The sequence below is a fragment of the Mustela lutreola genome, chromosome X, assembly GCF_030435805.1.
Source record: "Mustela lutreola isolate mMusLut2 chromosome X, mMusLut2.pri, whole genome shotgun sequence".
Lineage (NCBI taxonomy): Eukaryota > Metazoa > Chordata > Mammalia > Carnivora > Mustelidae > Mustela > Mustela lutreola.
This window is the reverse complement of record NC_081308.1, coordinates 96,613,907-96,636,558: the sequence shown is the minus strand read 5'-3', so window position 1 is coordinate 96,636,558 and position 22,652 is coordinate 96,613,907. Positions and strand designations below refer to the sequence as shown.

Genomic DNA, 22,652 nt, shown 5'->3' with positions numbered 1-22,652 from the left:
GATCTTTCTACTGACTCTACTAAATAGTGTAACTCACTTCTGGGACTTTTGTTTTTAAAATGTGATTAGTGAATCTTTCATGAAGATGATATTGAGGATCCATGACACTATAATCCTTTGAAGGTATTTCCATTCTCTTGGCTAAGTGAGACCTGAAATTTCATAGGGAGGCAATGAAACATACTCACCAATGTAGAAGGCTTTATGGATATGACTTAAGCTCCCAGAGCTTTCTCAAGGGCATGTGTGTTAGATTTTGCAAAAATGCTGGTATATCCTAAATGCTCTATTTTGTTTCAGGAATGACTAATGTGGTCATAGGCTCGCTAGTGCTGGGTAGAAAAGATTTTCCATCCATAAAGGGGTGATATCTGTTTTCCCATCCTGGATGGAGATAAAGGCAGTGACAGCATGGGCCCTATGTGCTGCCATCTGGAAGAGAAATGGTGAAATTTAGGACAATTATATACTCCTCCCTCTTTAGAGGTGCTTGTCCGGGGTTCAGGTCTATAATCATGTGTTATGCCTTCATCCACGATGATATATTCTAATGGTTTGACCGAACTGTGTAGTATTGTAAGTAATTAATTAGGGTTAACTTGGTGGTATTTCCTTGGTGTTACCCCAATGTTCACAGCAGCAATGTCCACAACAGCCAAACTGTGGAAAGAGCTGAAATGCCCCTCAACAGACAGATAAAGAAGATGTGGTCCATATATACAATGGTATATTACCAGCCATCAGAAAGGATGAATACCTAACTTTTGTGTCAACATGGGTGGGACTGGAGGAGATTACGCTGAGTGAAATAAGTTGAGCAGAGAAAGTCAATTATCCTATGGTTTCAATTACTTGTGGAACATAAGGAATAACATGGAGGACTTTAGGAGAAGGAAAGGAAAAATGAAGGGCAGAAATCAGAGGGGGAGACAGACCATGAGAGACAGCGGACTCTGAGAAACAAACTGAGGATTTTAGAGGGGAGAGGGGTGGGGGGATGGGTGAGCCTGGTGCTGGGTATTAGGGAGGGCATATATTGCATGGAGCACTGGTTGTTATACATAAAAAATGAATCTTGGAACACTACATCAAAAACTATTGATGTATATTGTATGGTGACTAACATAACACAATAAAAATTTAAAAAAGTAAGTAATTACTTATGGCAGGTACCATGGCTCTGGGTATGAACAGAGTTAACTGCAGTAGTTAAAAACCATAGACATTTTGGAATTTTATTACAGCTGTAGACAAATGAGGGAGATTTAAAAAAGGAGGATGACTGTTGATGTAAGGCTCCCAGAGAAGCCAATCTTCTGTGGACTCACTGTGGTTTACACTGTGGTACTGACTTTGCATCATGAGAATCTTCCCCCCCCCACCCAGGGCACTCATCAGTGATTGGGATCTGGAGGATTGATCCTATTAAAACCCACAAAAAAGTAATGTATAAGTCAAAACCAATTTATTTATTTATAATGAGAATTAACTGATAAATAGGCTAGAATATTCAGGTCAGCTGACTAACAAATTTTCTCCTCATAACAAAGTTTTTATGGGAATATAATTACAATCAAATTACTTCTCAGCACATAGGGTCACAGCAAGGGGAGTTAGGTGGCAATCTGAATGGCTAATAACATAAGTTGGGATGGCCTGGTGCCTCGACCCCACTGTATATAGACCTGCCAAATCATATATTGGTCAACATCCCCTCTCTGAGTCTGGAGAGATTACCCTATGGCTTTTTAATTGCCCCCTTTTCTAGACTCCCTAAAGACTATTTTCTTGTTAACAATTCCTTCTTCAGACTTAAAAAATGATTAGACCTTATCTTGCTGGATGGTCATCAATCATGTAGCAGATCTGCCTTCCTAAAACTACAATTTTGACTGGACTTGGGGACTCCCCAAGCCTTTGTAGTTGCAGACTACATGACCAAGTAGGTTACATCTCATCTGTTCTCAGTAGATTTTAGTTTCACTCTCAGAGAAGTTCACTTAGGTATAAGATCTGATATCTGTGTAGCTCTCTTTATGCTAAATAATGAGTTTGTTCTAGATGAAGTGGATGGCGTCATTATAACAAAAATTTTAAGTGATAAACACAATTCTGGCTAGCTAGTAGACAGTAAAGCATTATCTCAGTACCCTATCCCTATGCTCAGTATGATTGTTGGATTGTATCACATAGAACACAAGAATTCCTTGACTGGGAATTCCTCAACAAGGAGCTTCTAGAAATGGGAAGTTTAGTAGCCCAGAATTAATTATCTGTTCCAAGAGGCTATCAAATCTGAAGATTTCTTGGAGAAAAAGGTGATGTTGCTGCAGAGGGAAGGCCCAAACAGGAAATAAGGTGATGCATCTTTGTGAGAGAGCACATAATGACAAATTATGTCCCCAAGGTAAGGAAAGATTGGTGATGAAACATTCCAAGACCATACTGGAGTCAGTAAGGAAAGTGACTGAAGGCTGTTGGGTTACTCTCTTGTTACAGAATTGAGGGTGCTAGATCAGGATACCTCCAGGTAATCCCAGAGACATTTAAAGTTTAAATAAATCTACTTGTTAGAGGCTTTCCTACAATCCCAGTACTACAGTGAGAATTTCTTGGCATAAATGGAATATGAACATTCCAGTCTCCTTGTTGTGAGAACATATGGAGTAAGGTGGATGTATAGCAAGCCGTTAATAAAGGAGACCCCTTGTAAATGCAAATTAAAATTGGCACAGTGGTTAGTGAGGCACTGATGGGAAAAATGATCTACTTGTTAGTTATAGGATGAAAGTGGTAAGGTCCTAGGTGGGTTTAAGTATTGTCAAAGTTAGCATAATTCTTCAGGAACAAGGCCAAAGTACAATAACACTTCATGTTCTGAGAGGTCTCGATGGCTGCTAGGGAATATGGAGTTACTGATCTTTCTTCAGGAAATCAATTATTTATAGGGACATACATCAGCACCAAGAAACAAGGAACAGAGGACTGAATATTACTAGCAAGCATCAATTGTTACTGGATATCTTTAATAGTTTAGAAAATTGTGTCTCTCCAGCATGACACTACTTTTGTTCAGAAGCATTAGGAATCCATACAGAGCTGATGTGTGTGCCTGTGTGCGAAGAGCATAACACAAGCAATCAAACCCCTTCTTCTTAAGATTTATTTGTCAATGGTGTTGATGTCCATGCCCCAGGATTTTTCAGATGGGATGGTTCAGAAAGTTGTTTGTCATTATTTGCTTTTCAAGATTCTCAACTAAATGAGGATCCCCAGAGGTGATCCATAAGGGTACAGAGCTCAATATCAATGGTAGTGATCCTAAATGGTGACCACATTGAGACCTCTAGGGTCATAAACTACTACAAAACCTGACCCTAAGTCTTCAGTAGAGATTTATTTAACCAGGTTCCCTTACCTGCCAGGTAAGACAGCAAAGACATGCTGTAGACATAATAATTATGGTGAAGATTCCTTCCCCAACTTTCGTTAATATTTTTCAGAGGTCATTATCCTAGACCATTTAAACTTGGCCATTAGACATGCTATAACCTGAAGTAGGTTGTTGGGAAAGAGGAGAGTAATTTGGAATTAGTTGGGCTTGGCTAAAAACATGTATGTGCCTGAAGGGCTAGTTCTCAAGGAAATAGACCAACAATTCCAATCAGTCTTCAAATGGCCAAGCCATCTGCTTTGTCAGTAGTTAAGAGATCCAGGGTATTTTTCTTTTCTTTTCTTTTCTTTTCTTTTCTCTTCTTTTTTTTCTTTTCTTTTCCTTCTCTTTTCATTTCTTCTTTCTGTCTTTCTTTTCTTTTCTTTTTCTTTTTCTAGCAAGTAGAGGTCTTTAAATGGCAACAAAATACACAGCTGTATGAAATAGTAGTGGAGCTGTGTTTCCATGAAGATTGGTTTGTATTGAAGCTGGACTCTAGTCAATAGGTAGGAGCAGGTATCAGCTCCCAGTAGAAAAATGTTGGTAGGATATGGAATGCAATCAGGAATTCAAGGGTCCTAAACCAACAGGGAACTATAATACAGATGGATGAGGGTTAGGGTGAAAGTCTTGGGCCCAATCTTAGGCACAGAAGACTTAAGCCAACAAACTCAACCTAGATCTCACCCATTGGAAGGAATGGGGTTCTTAGTGCACGTCCAGGGTTGTTTTCATTTGTCTCAGACTGGCTAGACTTTCATCTACAGACTTTCAGTACTCTTGGGGAATTGGTTCCAATTGAAGAAAGTGCCTGTGATAAATCCCACTTGGTCGTGGTGAATAATCCTTTTAATGTACTGTTGAATCCTATTGGCTAGTATTTTGTTGAGTATTTTCGCATCTGTGTTCATCAAGGATATCTATGGAAAGAACCTAGATGTCCATCAACAGATGAATGGATCAAGAAGATGTGGTATATATACACAATGGAATACTATGCAGCCATCAAAAGAAATGAAATCTTGCCATTTGCAACAAAATGGATGGAACTAGAGCGTATCATGCTTAGCGAAATAAGTCAAGCAGAGAAAGACAACTATCATATGATCTCCCTGATATGAGGAAGTGGTGATACAACATGGAAGCTTAAGTGGGTAGAAGAAGAATAAATGAAACAAGATGGGATTGGGAGGGAGACAAACCATAAGTGACTCTTAATCTCACAAAACAAACTGAGGGTTGCCGGGGGGAGGGGGTTTGGGAGAAGGGGGTGGGATTATGGACATTGGGGAGGGTATGTGATTTGGTGAGTGCTGTGAAGTGTGTAAACCTGGTGATTCACAGACCTGTACCCCTGGGGATAAAAATATATGTTTATAAAAAATAAAAAATTAAAAAAAAAAAAGTGCCTGTGAGTTGTTTTCATCATTGTTGGGTTGGGTTTGGTTTGGTGATGGGTGACCAAATGAACAAAATCTAGTTATTTAAATTTCCAAAAGCACATGAGTTCATGACAGTCTATGAAGTGGTATCACAGTTCCTCACCTGTATTTTAAATGTTAGTGCAGGATATATATTTTTAAGGCTGGAGGTAAGAGGGAGATAAGTTTACAATGTGACCTGCTCTCTTACTGGTGAGTTGGGTTGTTTATCCTTGCTGGGGCTCGAGAACGTTTGGCAAGGCAATCTCTTGTGAAGTGACCAGCCTGGCTGCAGTAGAGGCACAACTGAGCTTCTTGCTGGCGGGCTCTTTTGGCCGGAGTGAGTGGTGGCTGGCTTCCACGCAACTGTATAGGTTCTTCCTTGGGTGGCAGATCTGTGGGGATGGAAAAGGCTTGATGGTGGATCATGCAATCCAACACTGGGAGCTGTGTCTCTGACTGAAGAAGCTCTGGCCTGTCACTACGTTTCTTGTCCAACTTAATACACTGAGTGATCAGGTCTGGAAGGTTATCCATCATATCTGTGCCACTCAAATCGTCCTGGATGGAGTCAGCTATTCCTTCTTGGAAGTGATCACTCTGACTGGTTTCATTATAGCTCATATTTTGAGCAAGGTGCTCGAAAGTAGAAGCATCTTTCTGAGAGGAGTTGTCCTCCTTGTTCAGAGTGTCTATTTCCTGTTTTGTAGGCACACCAAGTGATTGCTGGAATGCAAAAACAAAGTTCTCATATTGTTTCTGCTGAGAGCTCTGGTCAGGCCCAAATATGACTCCACAACTTTCCATCTGCTGAGATAGGTAGTCAAAAAAGAACTTGACTTGGATATCATCTGCAGGACTGGGGAACTTGAGAGTTGTCAACTGTGCAAGAAATATTGAGAGGTTGGCAGGGTCATGGTGAAACTGAGAGAGATGTTCAAGTGAGCGGGGTACAGACATCATCACGGTAGCCAGGGTAGGCATGACTTGGCCCCTCAGATCAGAGCCCTCTTCATTTAGACGCTGTATTTGTGGCTGTAGAATCAGATTCTCAGTCTGAAGGGAGGAATGCTCTACTTGCAAGGTAGGTGGTGATTCTGTGTACTTCTCCATTGGCTCTTCTGAAATCAAGTGAGACTAAGTAGAATTGAGTGGCAGTACTGGAAACCAATGGGCAGACAGTAGGTTTCCTCTGTTATCAGAAAAATAGTGTCATGAGCAAGTAGCCAAAACTGCTACTTATGAAGCAGTCACAAGGGGACACTAAGAGATGAATTGGAGAGATGCCAAAATTGTTGCCCACTATTCAATGTTGACTCTTCTCATGGAGAATGCCAATGTTCTGCACATTCAGAAGTGATAAATTACCCTAGGACACATAGAGAATTAGAATTAAGAAGACAAATGCAAAAGTAACATATTTCTCTCCCCATTCCCTTTCCATGTAATATAGGGGGAAATTTACCATCAAACTAAGCCTTTGATTCTAAAGTATCTCTTTTTTATCAGAGATTATTATTATTATTAAAAATTACCCAGGCCAAATTCATAATTTCATGAATGAGGAAACAGAGACCCAGAAAGGTAAAGATGTTTGCCCAAGGTCACACAACTACTTAATATCAGAGCTGGCATGCTCACCAGTACTACTGTCAGAAACAGCACTTCCTCCAAGACCACAAATATGTTAATTTGTACATGCTACTTGGGCATGATGATGGTTCATGGCCCTTGCTACTTAAAATGTAATCTGAGAGCCAGCACCATAAGCATCACCAGGGAGACTGTTAGAAATGCGGACTCTCAGGTCCCAACCCAGACCTACTGAATTAGTATTCCACTTAAACAGATTTGCCAGGTGATTCAAATGTGCACTGAAATTTGAGAAAAGCTTTTTTAGAGAGCAAGTAGCTTAACTGGAATAATCACTGGTTGGACTTGAACCTCAATGCCCCAACCCTAGCCTGCATTTCTGTAGTGATCTGATTACTATGGTGGTAGTTAATCCATGTTTTTTTAGATTCCTAGTCCTTATCTAAGGATACATTTGGCTGTAATGGAGGCTTAACATACCACCGGCAAGATGAAGAGGTGAAGTTGGGAACTTAGTAAACAAGAACAGAATATTCTTTAAAGTATAAAGATCAAAATGTTTAGTAATCATCCCTACATTGATAACGAGAGTAAAGGAATCTGTAAGTTAAAAAACAAATCCCAAACATACAGCATATCAGTTGAACTATTCTGCAGTATAATTCCTCTCATTGCTCTTTCCTTGTGTAGCATACCATTTAATTGTATATAAATTGGTCACTATTGGGCAAAAATGTGCATCATTGAGTGTAGGACTTGATTCTCTAGGTTTTGTTTGATGGCTCCTCCTCTCTGGACCTATGGAAGAGATTACTGGAGGATTGAAACTGTACAAGATTAGAGGCCAGAAACTTACCCAAACATGGCATTAATCAGTTGGATGACATTAAAGAACTCATTTGGGTCTCAATTTTCTCTCTTTTTTTTTTTTTTAAGATTTTATGTATTTATTTGACAGAGAAAAATCACAAGTAGATGGAGAGGCAAGCAGAGAGAGATTGGGAAGCAGGCTCCCTGCTGAGCAGAGAGCCTGATGCGGGACCCAATCCCAGGACCCTGAGATCATGACCTGAGCCGAAGGCAGCGGCTCAACCCACTGAGCCACCCAGGCGCCCCTCAATTTCCTCTTTAATGAGGTTGACTAACTTGTCCACATCAGAGGGCTGTGGTATCAATGAGATAGTAGATAGATGCTCTAAGTGGCAGAGAGATGCTCTCAAGATTGTTCCAGTGCAGCTAACAATATCACTGGTGAGGCTCTTTCGTTGTTGCATATTGCCAAAGAAGGCAGATATTGTCATACTCTTTCTTCCTTCCTTCCCATATCTCACCATTCTAGTTAGTCTACCTTTTCATTTTCCAGGTGGCCATTCACGAATTTATTTCTCTCAATCCAGCTAGGTGTCACTGAAAAGTAAGATGTTAATTAATTAATGTGGTTTAATGATTGGCCTTTCTCAAGTCATTTACCTTTTCCTCAGACTTTAATGTGCATAAGAAACAACTTGGTCCCAATCTCCAACAATTCCAATTCAATAGGTCTGGGTGGATGCCAGAAATCTGTACTTCTAGCAAGCTGCCCAGAGGATTTCTGATGTTGGTGGTCCCTGTGAAAAAGCCATCCAGATGAACCTCAAAGAATAAAGCCATATTATAACATCACAAGAAGTAAGAATGGGGAAGGGGACATATTTGGAAGTAGGAGGCCCTCAAATGACATTGAATAATAGGTGGCATATACTTCTGCATAAAGTCCACATAGAGCTCACACTGTTTTTCAGAACTGTTCTTCTCTCCCAGACAGTGGCGTATAAGAATTTAGCCTGTAGGTTCTACAGTCAGACTGACCTGGGTCCAAATCTTGGCTTGGCCAAAAGTCATGTGACTCTAGAAAGTTACTTAATCTCTCCAAGAACCAGTTTTCAACCTTTAAAATGGAGGTGATTTTAATACCTTCCTCATAGTGTTGTTGTGAGTATTAAATGAAATGACAAGAGATTAACACAGCTTCATGTAGATGGCAGATGATTCATAAATGTTAGCTATCATTTTTCTAGGTCCACAATCTGTTATCTGTGTTTTAGAATTCAGTTTTTTTTTTAAATTTTTGAAAGGTAACACAGAGTTTGTACAGTTTATTATATAACACTCCCAGTTGTTCCGGGAAAATATCCCATAATTGAGCCATTAATTATTCAGGAAAAATGTAGGAAAAAAAATGTCAGAATATTCATTCTAAAAGAGACAAAGACTAAGTTCATGTCAGTTTAGGTCAGATTTGATATCAAATTAATGAAAAAATACCTCTGCTATAGAGAGCTCTTTGATTTCAGAATCGAAAATAAGAGGTATAGACCTCTCTACCAAATTCTTCTTTTGGTTGGAAGAGTGTGATTATAACTTTTCTTTCTTTGTTCCTGCCTTCTGTCCTTTCCCTCCACTCTCAGCAATTCCAGAATATCTGTAGAGGTCTTCTGTTTCTTTATAGAATTGTATATTCAAGGTTGCAGAGCATTTAATTTTTCTAATTATGTAGCATTGGTGAAACATTTGCCAAAATTATAAGCATTTGCCCAAATGCAAATCATACAATGGCACTCTTGTCAATGGTAATTTCTCAATCTCTCAAAGAAAATCTATCTCACCTTATTGTTTTGGAAATTACTCTCCTTTTAGAAGTCAATGGCCTTTATCAGATTGTCCCAGAAGATCCTAGTGTAGAGCATGCCAGTCTGGAGGAGTTCCAGACCTCAGTCTTGAGGAGATAAAGCAGAAACTAAGCTGGAACCTCAAATGCACAGGTTTGGGGAATCAGACTAGTGAGCGTGGACAAGGTCTAACATAAAACTGCATATGTTAAGTTTTTACTTGATTGCCATGTGCTCAATTATAAAAACAACAAGGCAAAAATAAAATTTAGTAAACTCTTAAAGGCCATTTTGGTGTTTATGTTCAGTTTGACTTAAAGCCAAGATTGATAGTTTCCCTGCATGAAACTACTCCATGCTGGAGTCCTCAGAAACTCCATTTGGTGAAGGGCCTGAAGTACACTTCTGCTTATAAGAGAGCTTTATGACTTTACACTACTTTATTTCTGAACTGTTCTTCACTAAACTTTGGAGAAGTTTTCAACTACTGTCATCCAACTACCCAGAGCACTTGCATTTTTGCTCTTGAGCTCCAGACATTCTAAGGGTAGCTCTGGCCATGAAAGCTAAACTGAGACATAATCAACCCTCAAGAAGTAACCACAGGGGCATACCATTTAGATTTGTTTGGAGATTTGGGTATAACCCTAGCTCTGCCATCATCTGGACTGACAACATTGGGCAAGTTACTTCCTCTATCTTATCTGTATGATGAAGGGAGAGGGTTTCTCAAATTTTATCACATCTAAGAAATTATGATTCAGGAAAGCCAGAAGACCCAGAAATCTGAATTTTTTAATAGACACTCCAAATGATTCTGTGGTAAGAGGTCTTCAGATTTTACCTTAGGAATATTGGGCAACTGACCACACAGAGGTATGACATTTGTCAGAGGTTCTTAAGTTTCAGGGTACATAAGAATCTCTTGGAAGTTTAATATGCAGATTCTTGGGCTTGACCCCTAGAAGGTGAAACTCATTGGATCTGGGGTGGGACCAGATAATCTGCATTTTAATCAAGCTCTGCAGATGATGCTGATGCGGAAGTTTCTCTGACAGTATTTGAGAAACTCTAGGTTGAATACTCTAAAAAAATGGGCAGAAGACATGGACAGACATTTCTCCAAAGAAGACATACAAATGGCTAACAGACGCATGAAAAAATGTTCGTCATCATTAGCCATCAGGGAGATTCAAATCAAAACCACATTGAGATACCAGCTTACTTACACCAGTTAGAATGGCCAAAATTAACAAGACAGTATCCAATAAGTGTTGGAGAGGGTGTGGAGAAAGGAGAACTTTCTTACACTGTTGATGGGAATGCAAGTTGGTGCAGCCACTTTGGAAAACAGTGTGGAGATGCCTTAAGAAATTAAAAATAGAACTACCCTATGATCCTGCAATTGCACTAGTGGGTATTTACGCCAAAGATACAGATGTAGTGAAAAGAAGGGCCATCTGTACCTCCAATGTTCATAGCAGCAATGGCCACAGTCACCAAACTGTGGAAAGAACCAAGATGCCATTCAACGGACGAATGGATAAAGAAGATATGGTCCATATATATAGTGGAGTATTATGCCTTCATCAGAAAGGATGAATACCCAACTTTTGTATCAACATGAATGGGACTGGAAGAGATAATGATGAGTGAAATAAGTCAAGCAGAGAGAGTCAATTATCATATGGTCACTTACTTGTGGAGCATGAGGAATAACACGAAGGACATGGGGAGATGGAGTGGAGAAGTGAGTTGAGGGAAATTGGAGGGGGAGATAAACCATGAGAGACTGTGGACTCTGAGAAACAAACTGAGGGTTTTGGAGGGGAGGGGATAGAAGGTTGGGTGAGCCTGGTGGTGGGTATTATGGAGGGCTCGTATTGCATGGAGCACTGGGTGTGGTGCATAAACAATGAATCTTGGAACACTGAAAGGAAATAATAAAAGAAAAGAAAAGGAAATGGGGGGAAAAAGAATCTTTCTGCTTTAGCACTATCTATGTTTTTGAAAGTAGAAAATATTTGGCCCCTAAAGTGGCCTGTGAAGCATGTGATATGTGGATTGCTTCCTTCCGAGGCTCTGCCTGAGACTGTATGGTCATGTCTAAACAGTGGTCTAGTGCAGGCCTGGCTCAGGAATGTGAAATGTAGCTGGCTTGGGAATAACAGAGAGGGTGAAAATTGAGCTGACCCTGCTCTCAGGCTCTATGGTTCCTGTTGGGAGGTTTGTACTGCTCTTCTCTGCCTGTGAGTGAGGCAGAAATATCCCTATATTAGAGATAGAACAGCAGCAGCCCAGCTGGGGTCAATCTGGCTACCAGTATGATTCAGACTTCATACCTTCCTTTAACCTTCAACCTTTCTTCTGGCTCAGCTGGCCATGGCCAAGTGGCTTATGAAGTTAAACATGTCATGAACACTCTCTACAAGTGTTCCCTGACAGTTTCCCGGTTGACCTTTCTAATGTGCATAACATTAGTGGAGCCACACTTGCTCCATCAGCCTTCCTGTTCCATGCGCCTATTTAACATTCTAAGGTTGTATTTCCCTGTCTCCTCCTTCCCCTGCCTTCTCCCCCTTGCCTGCTGTCCCTGCTGGCAGCCATAACAAATGCCTGGATGTTCTTGCTCCTTCACCACCCGGAACCATGATTGATAACATTGTCCCAGCACTGCATGACCCATTTGCAGCTTTCTTTTCTCTGTCCTGCAGAGAAGTAGAATTGAAGGAATGGGTGAGTTTTTAGAGGAAGGCAAGAATCTGGAGTCTGGGCAGAGGGTAATACTGGCCACTGGGCAGGAATCATAACACAATAACAGAGTATTATGAATAAAATAGAGTCAATATATAAAAGAGCTCCATAGAATCAAAGAAAAACCCCAAAGACAAATTCCATTTTGTCTCTTCACTACACTTGCCTGCTTGGTTCAGTCCCTGAGGGGTACCAACATTATATGGGTGGTGAAATGATAATTTTAGTGGAAGTAGCTGTGTTCTGGAGGTTTGAAAACTCCTGAAGATCAAGGGTGCTAGTACTTAAAGCTTACAGGAGATATTACAACATATGGCAGATAAGCTCTGTAGCAGGATCAAGCCCAAGTCTCATTTCAATCCTGCAAGTGTTGAGGACATGGTGGGCCTCTGACACACTGGAAATGTAGAGGTTTGCATCTGTATTTGGTAAGAGTGGAATAGACAAGTTATTTTTGTCCAGTAATATCAGACATTGTGTGGGTCTTTGACGTAATAACACTTACGATTTCTTGAATGCCTAATTTATGTCAGTTTATACACTCTGATACTAGCTGTCTGGAGCCTTATTTAAAAGTATTCTGTACCTGCAGCTTGCCTCACTGATAGAATGCAGTGGAGAACTGTCAGTGTCTGCCACAGACTGGAGGAATAAATGCAATATGTGAAACATACCTCTGCCACCTCTCTACCAGACCACATAATCCTTTTAGCAGTCCTATGAAGTAGGTATAACGATTTGCATTTTACACATAAGGAAATCAAGCCCCTGCCTCCACTTCCAAACATGTAATCATGCCCACTTCTGCTTTTAATCTCTCTCTCCCCTCATCTGAAAGCCCATTTCTTTTCTCTTCCTATGCCCAGCTCACATTCAGCCTCTTTGATGCAACCTTCTCTGACTACTCAATTACTAATATCTCCATCCCCTGAGTTATGGAAGGACACGTGATTGTATGAGCTCTCCAGGGGGAAAACTCTTTTCTTTAAACCCACATAATACTTTGCACAGGGCTGGTCCCATAAGCTTTATATAAATCTGTGTTGACAGATAGGGCTAGCGGAAAGACAAACAAAAGAATCCCTGCTAGTAGTCTGACATTAAAATTATGATAAGAAAAAGAAGACCTGGAATCTAGTCATGAAAATCTTGTCAAAACAGGAGGAAGCTTATTAAGCAAGCAGGGAATAGAGTCTTAGTAGAAATGGCTGGGACTTGAGAAGGGCCAGCAAGCATTTGTATCACCAGTTCTTAGCTTTTCATTCCTTTATTTTTCCCTTCTTCCTTAAGCCTCATACATTCGATGATCTTGTTTTTTGCAATCAAAAACAAATGATGGGGTCTGATAAAGACTTCTGTATCACTTCTAGGTTCAAGAAAATAGTCTGAGGTGAAATAGGTGATGGAATTTAAGGAGTGCAATTTTTGTGATGAGCACTGGGTGATGTATAGAATTTTTGAATCACTATATGGTACGCCTGAAACTAATACAGCATTTTATGTTAACTATACTGGAATTAAAACTAAAAAATGAACATGTGTTTGCAGTGGTTCAGATTACTAAATATCACAAATATCACATAATATAGGAATAAAGCTGCCAGGAGTTCTGAAACTGAAATGCAGAAACATAGATATAACTTAAAAGTTAAGAAAAAAACGAAGTAGTCTGAGGGGATGTTTTGCATAACTGAATGTGCTCTTTGCTGTGTTTTACAAGAACAATGCAATGAAATATTTTAAATTGGGACCATCTCAGTGAAGCTGGGTTGAGCTATTGCCATAACAATCTAAGCACCATCTAATCAATATGTGAAGATATTAAAAAAGCAACCAAAAAGAAAAAATGAGTTTCCCACACCACTGAGCTTCACTGTCTATGTGAACACAGATTCAGATATCTTAAAAATCACTTTAATATGCATTACTTCATTTAATCCTAATTACAATTTTGCCATTTTCTAGGCCAGAAAACCAGGGCACTGAGATATTAAGTTAAATCAAGGGGCAAGGAGGAAGTGTGATACATGTATAACTGTCTCTGAAGGACTCATGCAGAATACTTGCTCTCAGGGCCAAGGGAAGAACTAACTGAAGATACCTTTGGGAAGGTGGGGTGGAAATGGGATGAGTATTTCCGCCAAGTCAACTATGAGTTCCACATCGTTGGAAAAATGTAAGCAAAGTTAGGATTACCACCTGGCAAGGACTTAGAGTAGGGACTCCCAAGAGTCAGGTAAGAAAGTATCATAAGGATGATCTAGTCCTTCCAAAACTATAGATTCTATAACTTGCTTGAGAACACAGGTGAAATGTGGGTGCTGACACTGACTGGGAGTTGTATGCAATTTGGAATCTGATCTTCAGATCCACAACGAATGTAACCTATCTTGTTCATGTACCTGCAAACCCCTATTTCTGTAGAGGACTCATTGGCTAAGATACAGCAGGCCTTGTTTATCAGTTTGAGGGCTTAGCTTGGCTTCTCCATCCGTTCCCAATGCTCCCAACGTTTCAAACAGTATATGCTGTTTTGAGTAAACAATTAGGGGAAGAGTGGAAAAATTCTGATCTGCAGATCTCAAATAGTCATAAAATTAGCCCTTTAAGTTTGAAATGAAAGGTCTTCTCCTGCATTCGGGCTCCCTGCTGTCTCTTTCATCTTTAATTCATTAAGTGCAATTCACTTAGTGCTGAATACCACTTACAACTGATGAGCTGACGGAGTTTAAACCACTTAGATTTAAACTTTTTTCATTTTCAGGTCCCTGTGGTGTGTGTACAAACTGTGGCCCTATTCAAGTTGGATAAAACTTAATATAAGCAACTTAGTATGTATCATGTTTTTCAATTACAAGAAGACTTGTTGTAGTCACAGTTTAGAGATGAAAAATTTGAGGCTCGAGAAATGGAAAATGATTTGGGTCATGTTTATGACTTTCTTTGCTAAGTTCCAATTCCAAACCCTTTCTTGTCAGCCCTTCTTTCCCCTCCCACCCTTGACTATGAGTAAACAAGCAATACAGGGATTATAGAGTATAGTGCAGAAGTAACCTTTTAACGTCATTCAATAATTGGTAACATCCCACAGGTATGCAGAGCATTTTATGTGATCTAAGTATTCTCCTCCCGTCTCATCATCATTTTGACAAACTATGAAGTATGCCAGGTACTCAACACTCCCTCCAACAGATAAAGAGTTGTCTAAGGACATATTACTGTTTAGTATTAGATCTTGGACTAGAATACTTAACTCTTGTTCATAACACTATGTCCTGGAAATAGTTTGAAGCAGTATCTGGCAAACTTGGAAAAAAAAACAAATGTGAAATAATCCACATAAGAGTTGTTTAAAGATATGGCATTTTCAACTTCTCTCAAGTGAAAACAGGAGAATTACTTAACCTCTTATGTGTTATGCTCCAAACAGAATCAGTCACAGTAGATTCTGGGAGATATGAAAAGATGAAATGAGAAGAGTTGGGATTCTTTAGTACCCCAAGCAGCAGCAGTAACCCTAATTCTGTGCTCTTATTGATAAAGTGCTCTATTTTCACTGGCTGACATTCTCCAACCCTTTGACACTGGGACAGACACAGAGTGGTATAGAGTTTTGGGCGCTGCCAGTTGAGAGTTGTGTAAACTTAGGCAAACTAATCTCTTTGAGTTTCATTTTCTTTTTTTTTTCTTTTGAACTTCATTTTCTTTATCATAAGATGGGACCAATAATATCTACCACAGAGGGCTATTCATTTACTCATATGATAAATTTTATTGAATGTCTATTATATGCCAGGCACTGTGTTGGGAACTGGGAAATAGTAATAAGCCCACATAGACTCATGGGCATTCTAGAATTACTAAAGTAATGTGTGCAAACTGCTTGTCACAGTACCTTCTCATAACAGCAATTTAGATCAATGATAGCTATTATTTTAATAGTATAAGACAGAAGGTTTTGGCAGTTAAGAGCCCAGACCTAGGTAGTAGTTACAGTTCAGACTATTAGCTCCATAGATTAGTTATTAGTACTTGGGCAAGTTTTTGAACCTCACATACCTCAATTTTCTCACCTGTAAAATAACTAATAATGATTGTAACTGTTTTTATAAGTTTGGGAAGATCAGATGAGGATGAATGAGAAAATTACAGCAAGTCTTCCTCCATCTAAAAGTTAATGACTCAAGACTGAAACAAGTCTAGTTGGATCAAAAATAAAAAGCCTTTCAAAGAGAGTGTTTCTTGAGCTGCTTGAAATTTGTCTAGAGCAAAAAGAAAAGTGAACGGAAAAACTATTGTTAGAAGGGCTGATAACTCTGATGACATTCTAAGTACAGATATGACAGGGAAATAGCTTATAGTTGACACACAAACAGTTCCCTTCCTCACATCCATCACAGGTGAGAAAATGCTGTCATTATATGTGTGGTCTTTGCTTTTAATATGCTCAAAATACCCCCTTTGCAAAGCCCTTCTGTCTTGAGCCCCAGATTTCAGCAAAGCCAAGGCTTCTTCTCTCATCTTGCTTGTAGATCATATTTCCAGTAAGGTTTAGTTTTTTCTACCTACTTGTGTTTCTGTGTTCTTGATGACCTATGTATCTAGGATGGTGCTGCCATTAGCATTTGGAGTCCCCAAAGGATAACTGGGGATACAAAGGGACCAAAAGCAACATGACCTTGCAAGAAGCTAGCCCCTGTCTGGCTTTTAAAAAAAAAATCTGTGGAAATATTGGGAGTATAACTTATACAAAATAAAATTCAATTTAAAATATACAGATTATGAGTTTTGATAAATATATACATATGTGTAACCACTCCTGTATTTGGCTTATAGAATATTTCCATAACCTCCAAAATTATGTCATGTTTCTTTGTAGTCAGTTCCCACGTCCCTGGTCCCAGGGAACTATGAATCTACTTTCTGCTTTTATAGATTTGTCTTTTCTGGACATTTCACATAAATGTGATCATACAATATGTGGTCTTTTGTGATGGGCTTCTTTCACTTAGCATAATTCTGAGGTTCATCCATGTCATGGATATATCAGAACTTCATATTTTTTTATTGCCAGAAAGAGTCTATTATGTTTTTACATTACATCTTGTTTCACCTTGTTGATGAACATCTGAGTTGTTTCCAGATTGGGGACATTACAAATAAAGCTGCTATGAACAATAGTGTAGAAGTCTGTGTGCATACATATATTTTAATTTTTTCTTGGGTTAAATACCTAGGAGTAAGTCATGTGGTAAGACTGTTTAACTTTATAAGATACTGAAAATTATTTCCTAAAGTGACTATACCATTTTGCATTCTCACCAGCAATATACGAGTATTCCCATCATACACTCTTGCTAACACTTGGCATTGTCAGTTTTTTACATTTTATTATTGTGTGTTTTTTTTATAACATTTTCTTTTCACTAGCTCACTTTATTGCAAGAATACAGTATAAAATATAGAAAATATGTTAGTTGACTATTTATGTTATTAATAAAGTTCTGGTCAACAGTAGACTGTTAGTAGTTACATTTTTGGGGAGTCAGAAATTATATGTGGATTTTTAAGCTAATGCTTATATTGTTCAAGGGTCAACTGTCTATCAATTTACACAATGTGCATTTCCAACATTTTTTTTCTTTTTTTTAATTAATTTTTTATTTTTTATAAACATATATTTTTATCCTCAGGGGTACAGGTCTGTGAATCACCAGGTTTACAAACCATAAGTGACTCTTAATCTCACAAAACAAACTGAGGGTTGCTGGGGGGAGGGGGTTTGGGAGAAGGGGGTGGGATTATGGACATTGGGGAGGGTATGTGCTTTGGTGAGTATTGTGTGTTTTTATAAAAGACCCTGAAGGGTCAGGGCACCTGGGTGGCTCAGTTTGTTAAGCATCTGCCTTTGGCTCAGGTCATGATCCCAGGGTCCTGGGATCAAGCCTTGCATCAGGCTCCTTGCTCAGAGGGGAACCTCCTTCTCCCTCTCCCTCTGCCTGCAACTCCCCCTGCTTGTGCTCTCGCTCTGTCAAACAAATAAACAAAATCTTAAAAAAAAAAAAAAAAAAGGGAGAGAGAGAGAAGATGCTGTAAGGCCATGAGTCATTTGTTTTTTCTCCTATTGGCTGTTCATTATTATCCCTATCCTTACATCCTTCAAAGAATATCGTATGAAATGGGAGAAGATGCATTAAGGGTAGGACATCAGGAAAGCTGCCTTTACCTATCCAAAGAGTCTTCATGGGGACAAGGAAGCAATCTAGGTCTATGAAGAAAAAATATCAATTGTATGGAAGCTACAAAGAGGCAGATTTGGGATTCCTACAGCATAGAACTTTCTAAAGTTTACAACTATCTAACAATAAAGTACACTTCATTAAGAAAGGGGTTTTCTATCACTGGAGGTATTTAAGTAATAATTGGATGAATACTTTAGGGGATTTTCTGAAATACATAAAGGTTGAATGAACATCCTCAAATGTTTCTATGAGCGTGTGAAGTAAACAATATTGAAATTTTGTGACTTCGGACTCTCTGTTCTCTGCTTTTTCACCTGGACTTCTGGCTAGCCCATAGTCCTTAAAGCCCTGAATGTCTGGAAATCAATCCTCACTAGAGTAAGCTGAAGGTCTCCCTTTTCCAGTATCTGAGTTATAGTACATTCCTCAAATAAGAAATTCTAATGGTAGAATTTCAGGCAAACTAACAACCAGTGAGTAATATATTTTGGCTAGAGTCTCTTACCTGTCACCACTCACATTAGACATAGCACCTCTGGATCATTATGCAGTATATCTACAGGCTAATAATGTGAGACTTGAAAGAAGTAAAAAAGAAAGGAAACAAAACTCCCAAATACGATTTTCAAAGCAGGGCAATGGATGAGGACTAACAAACTCGTTCTCAGCTTGGTTTTCACATCCGCATAGACCTATCCAAAATTGTCCATGTGCCAACTCTTTTTTTATTTCCAACACCCTCTTGCGCTGATATGGTACTGTATGTTTTTAGAATAGTGCTTACATCGACTGACAGCATACACACACACACACACACACACGCACACACCCATCAGGAATCATGTATCTTTTATTCATCTTCACACTTTAAATGTCTGTCAGACTGTTAAGTCATCCTCTCTTCTGTAAGGGTGTATCACTGTAAAGGAAACTGGTTGTGACTTGCCACCAGGCCTCAGGGATTCAGTCTGCAGGGAGACCTTGAAAATCTGTGCCAGAGTAAAATGTCACCAAGCCACATGATCCCCTTCTTCATAAAATAAACCAAGAAAGAAATAGGATGGAATTGCATCAAGGAAATGTTTATTTAGATCTGGAGATGAACTTGTGTACATGAGTAAACAAAAAATGGAATCAGTATACTCAGGGATGGCTAAAGCACCAGCTATGAAATGGATTTGTGTTGACTTATAGTGGAGGCAGGGCACTGCTCTAGGTGGCCTCAAGTGTATTTGTCATAGTGGCAGTGATATAGAGGACCCTTTGTGTTCCTCTTCCTTTCATTTTTTTTTCTGCCTATATGGCTTTTAATTGTTCTCATATGAAAATATCACTTAAAAGTGTATTGGCAGATTATTTTTCAAAATCCTGAGAGAAGCATCTATGGGTAGCATCATCTTGAAATATGAAATCCCCTCATCTAGGTCATTTCAGGAAGATAATGGAGACACAGAGAGGGAATATGATTGACTCTCAGTGATTGTAGGTGAAAGAAATGGAACTCTTAATTTTTTATCATATTCAACCCCATGCCCCAGAGTACTGAAAGTCTATGTATCGACAGTGGTGGAAGCCATGGTTTTGATTAATTCAGTCAACTTTGGCCATCTTTACAGAAGATAAATGAATGCTGAAAATTGGCCATTAACTTCACCATGGATGTAGAGTGTTTTAGACACAAGATTGCACACCAGCTCTCCATATCCCTATCTTTGATTTGGTGATGTAAATGAGGGGTTAATCTGCTCTAAGCCCTTATGAATCAGTGTGAGTTGAGGCCTACCAGTGAAGACTCTGAGGAGATAGAGCTATGAAAAACTAGGGAAAGCTAATAGTTTTACTTCCTGATTCTGGGTTCTCTATGGGCATTAGCTTCCCCAGTTATTATTAAATTAAAACTTGGTAGCTTCCATGATCTCCCAAGTGACTGAACTTTGCTGGGTTCAGAACCCACACTTCACACCACAGGTTTTACTACTTAATGGAGGAAGAGCAACATGAAACACAAACTCATTTTAATTGAACAGCTTCTCTGGCTTTATCAGCAGATTAGTTTGGAAAGAATCTTTGTTCAAAGTTCTGGGTAGTTAGTATGACAACTAGCTAATCCTGGCTTAAAATAAATATATTTATTGAATCTCTGGGAAATCCACAGGATCCAGGGTCATGAACCCAAGTACTTGTGTTCATAAAGATGAGTAAGAACCTTACAAAAACAAAAATCATCTTCGGGAAAAAAAAAAAAAAAAAAACAACAACAGGTGTTCAGTTCTGCAGACCCATAATCTTTTATACCAGCTTACACAATGGGCACTGGGCCCATCCCCAACAGCATTAAAAGAATCTAAACACCCGATGTATATGGGTTCCAATGAAAGACAACAAATAAACTCCATAACGACCACAACCACCACTTACAGAATACTTACCTGGGGACAAACACTGCATTCTCTTTATATCAGTAATTTAATTTAACCATAAAAATAAACTAATGAAGGCATTCTTAGCCTCATTTGAAGAAATTGAACCTGAAAGATTGGTTACTTGCCTGGTTCCACAGTAAGTTGAAGAGCTGAGATTCAGACCTAAGTCTATCTGACACAAAAGCCAATATTTTTAACTTATTATGCTGAACTGCTTGGTAGAGATGATCTGGTAACATATACACTGACTTTGAGATTAAGAATCAATTTTTAAGTTGGTGGAAGCCCTTGAGTTCCTAATTTGTTCTCTCTGCATCCTTCTATTCATTATCTACCATTCTACTGTTCCCTTGTTCTTTCCCCAGGAAAAGATACAGAAATTTGGGATGACTGAGATAGGAAAGCAGGCAGGAGCCAATGGTCAACATAGATATGGAGGAATTTTTGTGGAATTTGTTCATAATTTTCATGTATTATAATAATCTGAAAGACACTGATTATTTCTGCTTTATAGATGCTGAATCCAGAGGATAGAGTGTATACTATGGGACCCAAATGCCCTCAACACTAGTCCACATTTCTTTTTTTTATAATTTAAAAAAATTTTTTATAAACATATAATGTATTATTAGCCCCAGGGGTAAAGGTCTGTGAATCGCCAAGTTTACACACTTCGCAGCACTCACCATAACACATACCCTCCCCAATGTCCATAACCCCACCACCCTCTCCCTTCCCCCCTCCCCCCAGCAATCCTCAGTTTGTTTTGTGAGATTAAGAGTCTCATGGTTTGTCTCCCTCCGGATGCCATCTTGTTTCTTATTTAATAGGCTATCCTGTGACTGTCTTCCGGGTTTCCTGTTGACTGATGTGTTTTTCTCAGTGATGAGGAAAACCCATGTAGTACAATTAGTGTTTGGAGCCTCTTTTTGCTAGCGTAAAGGGACAGAATGAAAGTTATACTGAACAACAGAGGTTCACAGGTTTTATGTCTCACATATAGGGTGCTAGAGAAGCCAGGGGAAATTTACTCTGGCAGGTACATAATGGAAAAATATTCCTCCTTTCACAATTGAAGGAAAAGTGATTTAACAGGGGCCACAAAGGAATCCTCTGGGTATTCCATATCTCTGATCGATCTCTATAAATACAGATATAGAACAGAGAAACAAATCATATTTGCTTTCAGAAACACTGTTCTGTGTTCATAAGGAGACTGGTAATTTTATGAGACCTATTGATTTTTCCTAAAATAGTATGATTTAGTCTTGAACTCCCATGCTCACAGCTGAGGAGATGAGTGGTTGGCACTTTCAATTATGAAGATTTTTTTTTTTTCATTGAGAGACCCAGAGGAACTTTTTTTTTTTTTTTTTAATATCTATGACTTCTCCACTCAATCTTCACAATTCCTCATTAAATATCCACAGCAAATCAGCTTTGATACAGAGAAAATGAGCAAAGTCAATTGGAAGAAGAAAACTCTAGTATGGTATTTATAATAAAATAACAAAACTACAAAAAGATTTTTCACAGATATTAAATTTATTATGTAATTCAAAGCAAACATATATTTTAAATTAAGTTAGTATTTTCAAGAATTGGATGAGATGGCATTAAAAGTTTAAACTTGACCATTTGATAAATATCTTCCCTAAAGGGGTAAAGAGAGAAATATGGTGGGTATCTTTGGATTTAATAATCTAATACATTATCATATCCTTAAGAAATAAAGGGAGGTTGGGGGGAATGGATTAAACAGGTGGGGTATTAAGGAAGGCACTGTTGTGATGAGCACCAGGTGTTGCATGTAAGTGATGAATCACTAAATTCTACACCTGAAACTAATATTGCACTGTATGTTAATGCTGGAATTTAAGTAAAAACTTGGAAAAAAGAAAAGGTTTAAAAAAGAAATTTTCAAAATCTTTCTTTATGCTTTGTCAATAGTTCTCAAGACAACATTGCTTGGCTCATTTTAGATTCTTTCTAGCTTCCTCCTCACACTGGGTTTTCTTCAGCCTCCTCTCTGGCACCTCCTAAATCTTCTGCTTTCCTTCCACCTCCATCTTTCCTACCATAAATGAGCTCAAATCCAAAGGAAGCCAATTACTGGAGATGTGTCATGAGTGCATGGA

At 38.9% G+C, this 22,652-nt stretch overlaps 1 protein-coding gene across 3 annotated transcripts in view; it reads right to left on the bottom strand.

Annotated features, from left to right (window-relative positions):
• Nucleotides 1-4,842: 4,842 nt before the first annotated feature.
• RTL4 (retrotransposon Gag like 4) overlaps nucleotides 4,843-22,652 on the bottom strand; it is a 362,480-nt gene continuing 344,670 nt past the window's right edge. The window contains exons 1-2 of one of the 3 annotated variants that reach the window (XM_059157624.1): nucleotides 7,918-8,048; nucleotides 4,843-6,223 (exon numbers count right to left, since the gene is read on the bottom strand). In XM_059157624.1, coding sequence (XP_059013607.1) covers nucleotides 5,062-5,967 — 906 coding nt within the window. In that variant the 5' untranslated portion in view covers nucleotides 5,968-6,223; nucleotides 7,918-8,048 and the 3' untranslated portion in view covers nucleotides 4,843-5,061. Of the gene's footprint in view, nucleotides 6,224-7,795; nucleotides 7,868-7,917; nucleotides 8,049-22,652 lie in introns of those variants that run through there. The other 2 variants (XM_059157625.1, XM_059157622.1) reach the window with 2 other exon arrangements.